The 12283-nt window shown below is 34.5% G+C and overlaps 1 protein-coding gene across 12 annotated transcripts in view; it reads right to left on the bottom strand.

Annotated features, from left to right (window-relative positions):
• Positions 1 to 12283, bottom strand: part of LOC133206391 (golgin subfamily B member 1-like) — a 48374-nt gene that overhangs the window by 10770 nt on the left and 25321 nt on the right. For 9 of the 12 annotated variants that reach the window (XM_061342342.1, XM_061342346.1, XM_061342345.1 and 6 more), the window contains 20 exons: positions 11797 to 11820; positions 11044 to 11190; positions 10310 to 10552; positions 8836 to 8982; positions 8502 to 8660; positions 8283 to 8366; positions 8021 to 8083; positions 7734 to 7901; positions 6875 to 6958; positions 6600 to 6779; positions 6410 to 6493; positions 5942 to 6109; positions 5668 to 5751; positions 5470 to 5574; positions 5296 to 5358; positions 3415 to 3657; positions 2649 to 3110; positions 2395 to 2478; positions 2140 to 2307; positions 1541 to 1783 (listed from right to left, as the gene is read on the bottom strand). In XM_061342342.1, coding sequence (XP_061198326.1) covers positions 1541 to 1783; positions 2140 to 2307; positions 2395 to 2478; positions 2649 to 3110; positions 3415 to 3657; positions 5296 to 5358; positions 5470 to 5574; positions 5668 to 5751; positions 5942 to 6109; positions 6410 to 6493; positions 6600 to 6779; positions 6875 to 6958; positions 7734 to 7901; positions 8021 to 8083; positions 8283 to 8366; positions 8502 to 8660; positions 8836 to 8982; positions 10310 to 10552; positions 11044 to 11190; positions 11797 to 11820 — 3003 coding nt within the window. The remainder of the gene's footprint in view (positions 1 to 1540; positions 1784 to 2139; positions 2308 to 2394; positions 2479 to 2648; positions 3111 to 3414; positions 3658 to 5295; positions 5359 to 5469; positions 5575 to 5667; positions 5752 to 5941; positions 6110 to 6409; positions 6494 to 6599; positions 6780 to 6874; positions 6959 to 7733; positions 7902 to 8020; positions 8084 to 8282; positions 8367 to 8501; positions 8661 to 8835; positions 8983 to 10309; positions 10553 to 11043; positions 11191 to 11796; positions 11821 to 12283) is intronic. The other 3 variants (XM_061342344.1, XM_061342349.1, XM_061342354.1) reach the window with 1 other exon arrangement.

Below are 12283 nucleotides of genomic sequence, written 5' to 3'. Positions count from 1 at the left end.
ACAAAATAGGGGTGCAGGTAATTTGATAAGGTATGAATTTCACACAAACATTTTACAATTGGAAGATTCAAATTTATCTTTCCATATATCTTGCAACCACACTTAAACTGTCTTATTTTGCATTCATAGCTTAATGTCTCTGTTAAATCATGTTAAGTTTTACATATTAATTCCCAACATGTCTTTTTTCAAAGACCAATTATCACCATAAAGTTCCTCTGGAATTTAACCACAATGCTAAAGAAGTCAAATATTTGCTTTGAAAGCTAATATGGGACAATTATTTGAAATAGCTTTTTGTCCAAGTTAACTTTTTCTTTCAATACATTGTATCAACATAAAAAAAAAAGTCAGACCACAAAATGATAGACCACACTGTTATAATGAAAAGCTATATTGATACAAGTATACACTTTATAATCAGGGGTTAAACTGCTTCAAACTTTTACTAGTACTTGTTCTTTTTAAAACTAAACTTGGACCAACCTCAGAATATGGAAAATCTTTTGAGGAATATTTATGTACCTTTCATTTAAAAGAAAGAAATCTATTAATTATATAATACATACCACTGACTTAAAAACTGATCAGACACTAAATAGTAAATTATGTGTGAATTTTACTCAAAATTGTACTTGTTAAATAATTTGGTACTTAGGGGTATATTCTTTATGATGCAAGTGCAAACAAATTTCAAAAGTCAAGATGGTTTTTGCTGCCCCCCCCCCCTCCCCCCCCCCCCCCCCCCCCCCAATAATTCTGATATATTCTTGATAATTTATCTTTTTTTATTTCATTTTGATATTCAATCAAATATTTTATATTTTAGTAATAACTATGCTCTGAAAATCTTTTTTGCATTAATACATGTAATAAATTCATCAACCAGTGGAAATCTTAAATATATGTCGCTAGCATTTAAAACACTTCATTTTATAATGTCATGTTTTTTCCTGTTTCAATATCTAAGGAGGGAAATGAAAACATGTACCAACATGACCTTTTTAAAGTTAGGAATTAATACCTCAAGAGTTATCTTTCCATGGCTGACAAATATTTAATGTTAACAGATTAATCACAAGAAAACTTTGATTAAAGACTCAAGTCTTTGTATTTTGCTGAATATTAAACCAAGCTGTTTTCCGAAAGTATTAGGTGAGAAACAACATCACCATTTTAAAGTCTATTTAAACACAGAAAGCCAAAAGAAACAAATCATATACCCTTTGGCTTAAAAAAACCATTTACAGAGATAATGTCTTAATGTCTTCCCACATCACCATTCCTGGATCTAGCTGGAGGGTCAAGGGGTCTGAACTACCCCTGGGATTCTGAGTTTCAAATTTTTATAGTAAAGAAAAGAAGACCTTTTTTTTAATGGGTATGGAACACCCCCCCCCCTTTCCCACAAAAAAATTCCTGGATCTGTACATGATCACAATCACTATTGCCTCAAATACAAAAGATTGAATTTTTTTGTCATAGAGCCCCGTCTCCCCATTCTCTCTCTCTCTCTCGCTCTCTCAATGTCAGGACTCACTTCTTCAGCCTTGTTTCCAATGTCTGCCCTGCATGCCTTGATTTCTGCCTCGTTAGACTTGACCTGGTCCTCTCTGCGAGACAGTTCCTGTTCGAGAGCAGCTCCTCTGGCCTGTGATTGGTGGAGACTGGCTTCCAGAGTTCCCAGCTGATCTTGGAGTCGACTGGTATCTGACTTGTGTCGTTGATGAGAACCAGCTAAATTCAGCTGTAACTGCTGAATGCTTTGTTCTAGGCGATCAATCTGAAAATAGAAATGTGAATGTGTTACAAATGATTTCATACATCTACAAACTCTTCAAATATTTTTCATCAATTTTGGTTATAAAAATGGATCTTTTAATTCTATGATTATTCTAAGCTCAAGCATTATACAACTATGAAAATATAAATTTTCAGGAAAAAGAACTTCTAGATTATTGTTTAACTTGAAAAAAAAAAGGAAAGAACTCTTAAATATTACTACTTGTAAAATATCAGTCAATCTGCATGCAAAATATTTATATCAATGCATATCTGGATGGTTTCCCATGAAATAGGACTAATAGACTCAATACACTCATTTCAACAATTAAAATACTAGTAGTATAAAATGCACACCTCTTTCATAGCACTATTCTTCTGTTCCCTGACTGATGCCAGCTCAACCTTCAGGTCGTTAATTTGATCCTGGTAGTCTCCCAGCATGTGAAGCTTGTTTTGCAGTTCATTTCTGACTTCCTCTACCTCAATCTCCAATGAAGATATCTTATCCTCTCTCTCCAGATACTGCAAAAAAAGACAGGATTATTGGCCTTTGTGTTTTAAAAATATATCTGCACAATAGAATTTTAGAACGTTGAAGCTGGTTCCCACCTCCTGATCTGTGTGGCTGTGATCTCCTTTATACGTCAGCAGCTCATTCTCCAATGCTCTTGCCCTCTGATCATTTGCTAGAGACTGCAAAATACATGTATATTTAATAGTATGTTCTATGAAAATACTGAAATAGCTATTGAATATAAAATATCACCTGCTGAGACAGATGCATACAGTAACTGAACACAAATGTAACAGAAGTTTCATCAGAAAGACAATATATTAATGATCTCCAAGCCTTGATATTGTACCTCAGCTGTAAGGTCATTGATGCGGTCCTTGAGGTTCTTGATATTCTCCTCACACTCGCGGACTCGATTCTGAGACAGAGAGAGGTCCTCCTGAGATGCGTTCAGTTCCTGAGTCAGCTGATCCACCACATCCTCACACTTCTGTACCTCATGTTTCGTGTCATTATACATCCTATCCATGTTCTCATAGTCGTTCTTCAGACTCTCAATTCTCTGATCCTTCTCCAGTTCTTTGTTCCTACTATCAGTAAGTCGTTCCTGTAGGGTCTTCACAGACTCCTCCAGGCCAGCTATCTCGTTCAGGGCCTGGTTGTATTTTTGTTTATATGCATTCAGATTAGCATCCAATTTCTGGGCATCTTCTCGGGATGTGTCCACTTGGTCTTCCAGAATGATCACCTGCTGTTTCAATTCTGTGATTTTGTTTTCCTGCTCCTCCAGAGTTTCAGACTGCCTCAACATCTTATAGATGGAGATTATAAGAAGATAGTTAATACAAGTATCTGCATTCTTGATCTTACAAAACATTATCTTTGAAAAATAAATACTGTATAATTAGAATTTTTTGCGAGGATTCAATTTTGGCATAGTTAACAAGTTTTAAAATTGCTAACAATTTATTCTGCATCTAAGGTAAAAGTTATCTTTCTTGGCCTTATAAAATCACTAAATTTGCATCTCACTAAAAATTCTACTTATACAGTACATGAACACAAATTTGAGAATAAAAAAAAGAAAATCTATAACAAAGTTTTTAATTCATTACCTCTCTTGTGCTGTTGTCCTGCTGTTTGCCCATTCGTTCGATGTCATCTGACATATTAGTGATGGAGTTCCTTTGTTCCATCACTGTGTTTTGACTCTCACTAAGGTCAGATTTTGTCTGTTGTAAGTCCTTTGAAAGGATCTCCATGTCTGACTGAAGACGGTGGATTTCCTGTTCGTGGTTGCTCCGAGAGATCTGCAGATCCGTCTTCAATTGCTCAATAGTTCGCAAATGATTTTTCACCTGGTAGAGAAATTAATAAAAATTTCATTGGATGTAGGAATTTTATACAAATTTCAATGTATAATTTTTTTTATCATAAACTTCAGTTTGATCTCCAGGAAATGAAGTGCTTTATGTTTTGTGTTTTTAGTTCATTACTTCATGAACATGGATTTGTTAAAAAAAAAAAAAAGAATCACTGCACTGTATTTCATTAACCTAGAATTTACTCATTTTTTTTTCTTTTTTCACAGACCAGAGACTGACATGTTAGTTGTTATATATAACTACAGTAAATAATCTAATGTGAGTTCCACACTTTGTTATTTAACATTAACACAACATCAAGATTATCCCAACATATCAGGAAAAGATAAACATATCCTCGACTGCATCCAGAAAAGTCATATACTCTCTCAGAAAATCATCGAGTTAGCTATAACTTAACTGAAAACTCTGTTCCATAAAAATTTATATTCAATACATGCATACAGAGCCAAGTTGTTATTGTGGTATTATGAATAACCGATATTGATTGATGTCAAAATATAAAATGCATTAAATGAAATACGTTCATCTGTCCAGAGTAAAGTGTTAGTATTAATCACAGTTTTGTTAACTGTTAGTAATTAACCATGGAAACATACCTGCTGATCTCTCTAAATAAATCATATATAACTGATGGTTAAATTGTGCCATTCTATGTGTAAAAAGGCTGGACAAAACATTACAGCAGATAACCACAACTAACTAATAAATCATGATTTCTAACAATCTCAATTACACGAGCACAAAAATTCACCGGCCATAACCAAAGCAAAATAAGTATGGTGCACTTTGATTTTTAAGCTCTACCTAGGACAGATTTTAGATCACATTAACTCTTCCACCAATATATTTTATCTGTTACTTAATTAGGCCCACCACAAATGTAGTAGCTGAGATTTTAATTTCATGTACCATCCCCTGTTTCACTATACCTTAGCCACATTAATGAGGCTTCAGTATAATTGAATGACATTAATAACATCTCACAGTATATTCTACAATGCTAGGTTTAATAGCCCCAAAAACCACAGGTTAAATTTAAACATCCCCTCCTTCCTCATTTCAACGTCTTGAAAACTTGAAGGAACATGTATAATATTAGGGTTCAAAGTTTCGAAATGAAACATATTGGCATGCAGTGCCCGGAACATAGATGCATAAACTTAAAAATATCACCATCTCAATTTGAATCTTTGTTCATGCAAAATTCTGTGAACATTACCTCTTTACTGAAGGATTTTCCATCAGTTTCCATCCTTGCATATTTAAATGACAATCTCATTATCACATCATTTATCTTTTTACAAATACAAATCCCTATCCCAGAGTTAAAAAATTCTAATTGTAAAATATAAAATCATAATCTTTTAATATAAATTCTATAATATCAAGGATGAAAAACTGAGGTTTAAATTTGCTGAACAAAGAGAAAGAAGAACTTTGCATTATCATCTTTGATATATTTTTCTGAAGTCATTAAAACTGACTTGCTGCTTCATATCATTCCAATTTTTACAGTGGCTTTATGCTATACAAAAGCAGTTGAGATAGCACATCTATAAATACTGTGCATGTTGAACACAATCAAAACTGTCACTGATATATACACACCTCCTGGAGAGAAATTTCCTGATCATGTTGAAGTTTCTGAATAGTTTTCTCATCACCAGCAATCTAAAATTTTAACAAATCAAAACAAATGTTCATCCTTTTTAAAAATCATAAATAGTTGTCATCAGTTAGAAAATCTAACATTTATATGAATTGCATGATTAGGCTCGTCACCTTCTGAGAGTCTCCTTCAATCTGTGCATTGAGGTCACGAATCTCCTGCTGTAACTGTTTGACCTTGTTATTCAACCTTATGACCTCATCCTCTCTTATATTTAGCTACAAAATAAACATCAGCTCATAATAACATGGTACATTACTGAGATTTACACAGAAAATATCCAAGATAAGAGAAGGCTTTTGATTGGTTACCTCTTCCAAACATCCTGTGTACTTCTCCTGTGTGGTGTCAAGGTCGGTCTGAAGCTTCAGTATCACCTGATCTCTGTTGGCTACCTATTACACATACAATAATAAACACTGACTATCAAATTAGAAAAAAAGGAAATATTTGTATTTAGATGCCAGAGAAAAGGAACTTATGATCAAAAATGATGTGAAATCCTTTTTTCATATTCCATAAATCTTTTATCAAAGGGAGATAATTTGTTTAAGAGTTTCTGATTTTTATATTGTTTATACTGACCTCTTTCTGGCAGGTTCTGTGTTTCTCCTGGGAGATGGTGAGCTCTAGCTCGATCTGGTGAAGCTGGTCCTGAAGTTGACCAATTTCCTGAGAGTTAGCCTGAGATGCCTGGTTCATGTGAGAGTTGTCATTCTTCAGACATTGGATGTCATCCTCAGCCTTCAACAGCTTCAAAGAAAACAGGACTGAGTAATGCATGTAATTCTTTAGAAGATGGACAAAAAATACACATAATTAATACTGAGTAAAGAAATGAAATGGGGGTGGGGGATTAAATATGTATATTAAGACACTGGCAAGGATGTATCACATCTGACATATTAAAGCAAAAAAATTTTTTGAGGATCTGACGTTTTGCCAATCTAAAAAAAAAGTTCTAACAAGGAATGAGAAATCTATGGACATCTGAATGTTATTTCTGACACACCCACACTCATCACAACATACTTCTATTTAACAAAGACACACCTCATTATAGCAGGCACTGTACTGAGCCTGAGACTCCATCAAGTCCTCCTGTAACTGCTTAATGCTCTCATCCCTTCTTCTGACCTAGAAACAGAAATCATCATATTAAAATCTGTCACCTTTAGGTGCATTTTGAATCATCTTAAGATGTTTTCTAAGGAAACCAATGAAAATCTAGTACAAATCTGACCTCTTCATCAGAATTGTTGCGGGCAGCATCCAAATCCATGTGGCTCTTTGTGAGTGCCTCCTGTAACTTCCTGATTGTCTCCCCTTGTTTTTGGACTTCTCCCAATTTTTCTTGGTGCTTAGCCTTCAGTTTTCCAATTTCATTGTTTAATTTCTGGATGGTATCATCTCTAACCACCACCTGTAATTAATTTCAGTACGTACATTTCTATTTCTCATAAGTTTTGTAGAAAGTGATTCAAAATGTTCTTTCCACACATAAGTGATTAAACACACCTTGCTGACTGTATCTTTCTGCTGCTTCTGTAAACCTTCCACATCTTTCTTCAGGTTGTGTATCAAATCATCTTTTGTGTTGTTCTATAAAATTTGTAGAAATCATTATCAAACAAGAAGTCTGTGAACCACTGCTCACTAATAATACCCCCGCTCTGATGTGAATACACAAGTTCAGTTATGGACAGACACAGTGATAATCAGGAAATTGACATCGGATTTGTACAAAAAATGAATCCCAACATATAGCATGCCTAAACAAAGAGTGTGTTAAAATTTCAAGCATCTGCGATGAGTAGTTGCTGAGAAAAGTGCCACCCAAATTTGTTATGTATGCTACGGACAGACGCACGGATAAACAGGAAGTTGACATCGGATTCAAACAAAAATGATTCCCATCATATGGCATGCCTAAACAAAGAGTGTGCTAAAATTCCAAGCATCTGCGATGAGTAGTTGCTGAGAAAACTGCGACCAAAATTTGTTAAGTATGCTACAGACAGACACACGGATAAACAGGAAGTTGACATTGGAATTGTAAAAAAATGAATCCCACCATATGGCATGCCTAAACAAAGAGTGTGTTAAAATTTCAAGCATCTGCAATGAGTAGTTGCTGAGAAAACTGCAACCAAAATGTGTTACGGAGAGACAGACAGACAGAGGGATGGACAGACAGGCAGACACACAAGGGTAAAACAGGATACCCCCTCTCCTGCGGAGCGGGGATATAAATATGTGTTCAAAACAACCTCACAGCAAAATAGTAATCATTACAGATGCACAGAAACCAATTTAGTACTTATTCTAATTTAACAAAACCCATTCCTGGCACTTGTTTCATCAAATCAACACTTACTGATTGCTGAAGCTTTTCCACTTGAGACTGGACAGAGGTCAGTTCTATATTTAGCTCCCTGACCTGGTCCTCGAGACGATTGATCTCGTCGAGCTGATGAGCTCCTCGCTTCTTGGACTCCTCTAAATTGTGCTCCAGATTACTGATAATTCCTCGCTTGGTGTCCAGCTGCAATAGTAGAAGAAATATTTAAAACAGGCCCAACATTAACTCAGAGTGGCAAGAGAGTGACTCTTATCTAAACAGACAAAGAAAAAGAGCATTTTTATGGTTATAATTAAACTCACCTCTGATTGACTGGTCCTCAGATGCATCTTCATTTGGTCTAATTCTCTCTCCAGTTGATTGACCTAAAGCAATGCAAATGTACACAAAATATAGAAGTATACAATTACCATAATTCTATCAATCATTATATGGTTTTAAGATGAAAATCAAATTTTACAAAGGTTTTATCTCTTCATATCAATACATCCAATCCTCCAAAATGTCATGACTTTGAAGTACTCCCAATAAATCTGCCAATGAATGGAATAAATTAAGTCTTACCTTCTCCTCAAAGCGACTGTTGGCCTCTTGCATGTTAACATGCTCCATTTTCAATCTCTTGATAACATCCTCTCTTCTTTTGACCTGATAATTAACAACTAATCTTTATTTCCACCTCCCACTCTCAGGCAAAAACTATAAACATTTTTAACGTGAAAACTTCTCTAGTTCTTTGTATACTCTGCAAATAGTAAGAATTGAAAATTTAAAATAACTGACCTCTGAACTAAGAACATCCTGTTCACTCTGTGCATTGATGGCGAAGGCCTGGATCCGTGCCTCGAGGCGGCCATTTTCCTCCACTGCCTCTTTGTACTGCTGTTTAACCTGGGCAAGATCCACCTCGTACTGCTGGATGCTTATTTCCCTCCGAGAAAGCTGCAGCAGAAATATCAGTATATGTAAGCAATGCAACAGTTAAATCATTCCCTCTTTGTAAGGTTCTGTATACTTTATAAGTCTTTCTACATTTAACAAAAATCTTATTCTAATTTAATATCATACAAATATATTAAAAAATTGAAAGTTCAAAATTAATAGTTTTAATACTTACAGTATCTTCCACATGTCTTCTTTCATCCTGAACGTTCCTGAGTTCATGGTCAAGATTTTTTAATGAGGAGTCTTTACGAGATAACTGTTCCTGTAGATCTGCTATGTCCTTGTTCAGTCTCGCAATCTGATCATCTCTGTTGATCAACTAAATAGAAACAAAGCTCATTTCTTATTGGTCATTTCAAAACTACATTTACTAAAAATAGAATTAACTAGAAATATGTCCATAGGACATGAATGCCCCGCCGAGGGTATATTAGTAATGCAACATTTTAACACAAATTGAGAAAAGTGCGGTCAAGGTCAAAGGAAAGGTCTAGGTTAAAAAATATTGATGCAGTTGAATAGCTTACATCAGTATGTATCAGCATATGAAGTTTGACACTAATTTAAGAAAAGTGAGGTCAAGGTCAAAAGAAAGGTCAAGGTCAAAAAATATTGATGCAGTTGAATAGTTCTCATCAGTATGTATCAGCATATGAAGTTTGACACTGATTTAAGAAAAGTGAGGTCAAGGTCAAAGGAAAGGTCAAGGTCAAAAAATGTTGATGCAGTTGAATAGCTCTCATCAGTATGTATCAGCATATGAAGTTTGATAACACTATCTTGAATGGTATCTTTAAAACTGAGCTAAAACTTATTTCAGAAAAGTGAGGTCAAGGTCAAAGGAAAGGTCAAGGTAAAAAATATTGATGCAGTTGAATAGCTCTCATCATTATGTATCAGCATATGAAGTTTGTTAAAAATATCTTGAATGCTTTCATTAAAACTGAGCTAAACACTAATTTAAGAAAAGTGAGGTCAAGGTCAAAAGAAAGGTCAAGGTCAAAAAATGTTGATGCAGTTGGATAGCTTACATCAGTATGTATCAACAAATGAAGTTTGATTACATTATCTTGAATGGTATCTTTAAAACTGAGCTAAACACTAATTTAAGAAAAGTGAGGTCAAGGTCAAAAGAAAGGTCAAGGTCAAAAAATGTTGATGCAGTTGAATAGCTTACATCAGTATGCATCAACATATGAAGTTTGATTACACTACCTTGAATGGTATCTTTAAAACTGAGCTAAACACTAATTTAAGAAAAGTGAGGTCAAGGTCAAAGGAAAGGTCAAGGTCAAAAAATGTTGATGCAGTTGCATAGCTCTCATCAATATCTATCAGCATATGAAGTTTGATAAAAATATCTTGAATGGTATCTTTGAAACTGAGCTTTGAACAGAGCTAAACGCAAAGTGTGACGGAAGGACAGACGGAAGGACGGAAGGACAGAAGGACGGAAGACGGACATGACAAACACTATATGCCCCGGCCATATTCATGGCGGGGCATAAAAATGTGCCATTAATAGTGCTCACCCATTAGTGTTCTTTCTTAAGCTTGCTTATGTACTTTTTTTTGCTTTGTAATATTTTTTATTCATCCCACAATGACAGGTTCTTTTTAGTGTTATCTTTGGTTGTGATCTGTACCTGATTTCCATTCTGTGCCAGTTTTTCATGTAACACTGAGATTTCAGCCTTGAACCTGTGTAGATCTTCCTCCCTCTCAGCAATGTCCGACTTGAGTATAGTTTCCTGTTGGCTTGTGGTCAGGTCCCGTTCCTGGATGACCGTCTGAAGTCTGTCCACTTCTCGTGCCTGGGCAGTGTAACGACTATTGGCCTGCTGTAGTTCTTGATCCAGGGAGTCAATCTTCCTCTGAGATTCTTGTACCTGACAAGAAAATTCAATAATCTTCAATAACCTTAAACTTTTAGAATTTTACATTTCTCCACAAACATTTGATGTAAAATGTATTGTGTTCTAATTTCTCATCTCAACTTTCCTCTTCAGATTAGGAGGACCAAATATGACCATGTATTGTAAATTGACATAAAGAATTTACAGTTGAATTTAGATATCCTGAATATCATGGACATGTCAAAGTGGGTTGAAAGTCCCAACCACAATTCTTTATGTACTTTAACTTGATATCTTAAATCCTTGGCTCCCTAAGTAATTCCTCAGTCCCATGTAGTTAGAGATAACAAAGTTTGACTGAAGTTTTCTTGGAAAAATAAAGTGTATTTTTTTTTACTTATCAATACTGAATAACCTGTAACAAGTAAGTACATATATACTGTCTGATCTCCTCCCTAAGCTGTTTTATGATAAGTATATATTACTTACCCTTCCCTGGTGCTGAGTAAGTATATATTACTTACCCTTCCCTGGTACTGTTTGATTTCCTCCCTCAGCTGTTTAATGACTTCCCCCCTGTGAGATGCCGAGGCTAATGCCTCCCTCAATTTCTCCTCAATCTCACGATTCTCATTCCTCAGTTTCACAATGTTGTCATGTCTCTCTGCCACCTAAACACAAATGTCAAGAAGTCCATTAAAACAATGCCAGTGTTGCTATTCTCTGCTTGATGGTGATTGTTAGTGAGGTAGTTAGTAAATCGTTAAGACATTCAGTAAATCATTCAAATTAATAACAAAAAAAATCACATTCCATTCAGAATAAAAAAGTTATTTCAATGAGTTATATTGCAGATTTTCAGCTTGAAATTGGAATTAGTGGAATTTATTAAAAGCTATCTCAAACTTTCAGAACAATTCAGATGGACATTTATGAAAAAGACTGGAACAAAAGGCACTAAATATATGAGTTAACATCTATCAGATCTGAATTTTGATGAAGAATTTCTAAAGTAGCATGTGCATATCTATATTTTTCTATTTCAAAATCTAATTAAAGTGCAGATTGGTTAAATGAAATCTATTTAATCCCCCAGTTGACTAATAATGAAAGTGAAGAAATCGGAATTTAATTAAGATGATTTTTTTTTCACTCCATCATTACATTTTTAAGAACATTTGTACAGGTCTGTATGCATTTTCATAAAACATGCATGCAATATGAAGAGAGTATATATATGTAGTATATTTTGGTGGATAAAAATGTGCGAAACTTACACCAGGTCTACCGTAGTCATACATCTTAAACCACAAAACAGAAGAATTAAAACCTAAATTTACCACTACTACAACACACACTAACTGAGAATAATTAGAAATGTGCTTTAGTACATTTTGTGCAATTATGTGCAATGAATTTAAAGTGTTTTAGATAAACTGTATGACTTGATGATGTACCAAGTATTCTAAATTTCTTGTCACAGGAATTAAAATGCTGAATTCATATAACCAGCAATTTTCTTTGTAAATACATGTACTTATAACTCAAAAGAATAAACTCTGGATTATTTTATTACTGTAGTCTTTTAAAACAGTCATTAGTTTTACAAAGTACATTTAACAAGTATACGCAAACATAGTTCGTCCTAGTTTGTCATTGCAAATGAAATAATCACCAATTTCACATTTATCTGAAATTTACTTAACAAAAACCCATACAAAGTGCAGTGGGTTACTTTAAGAAAACATCATTTCTTTTTTATTA

The sequence above is a fragment of the Saccostrea echinata genome, unplaced genomic scaffold (genome assembly GCF_033153115.1).
Source record: "Saccostrea echinata isolate AGI-Se365-2 ecotype Australia unplaced genomic scaffold, CSIRO_AGI_Sech_v1 ptg000054l, whole genome shotgun sequence".
Classification (NCBI taxonomy): Eukaryota; Metazoa; Mollusca; class Bivalvia; order Ostreida; family Ostreidae; genus Saccostrea; species Saccostrea echinata.
This window is presented reverse-complemented; position numbering and strand designations above follow the sequence as displayed.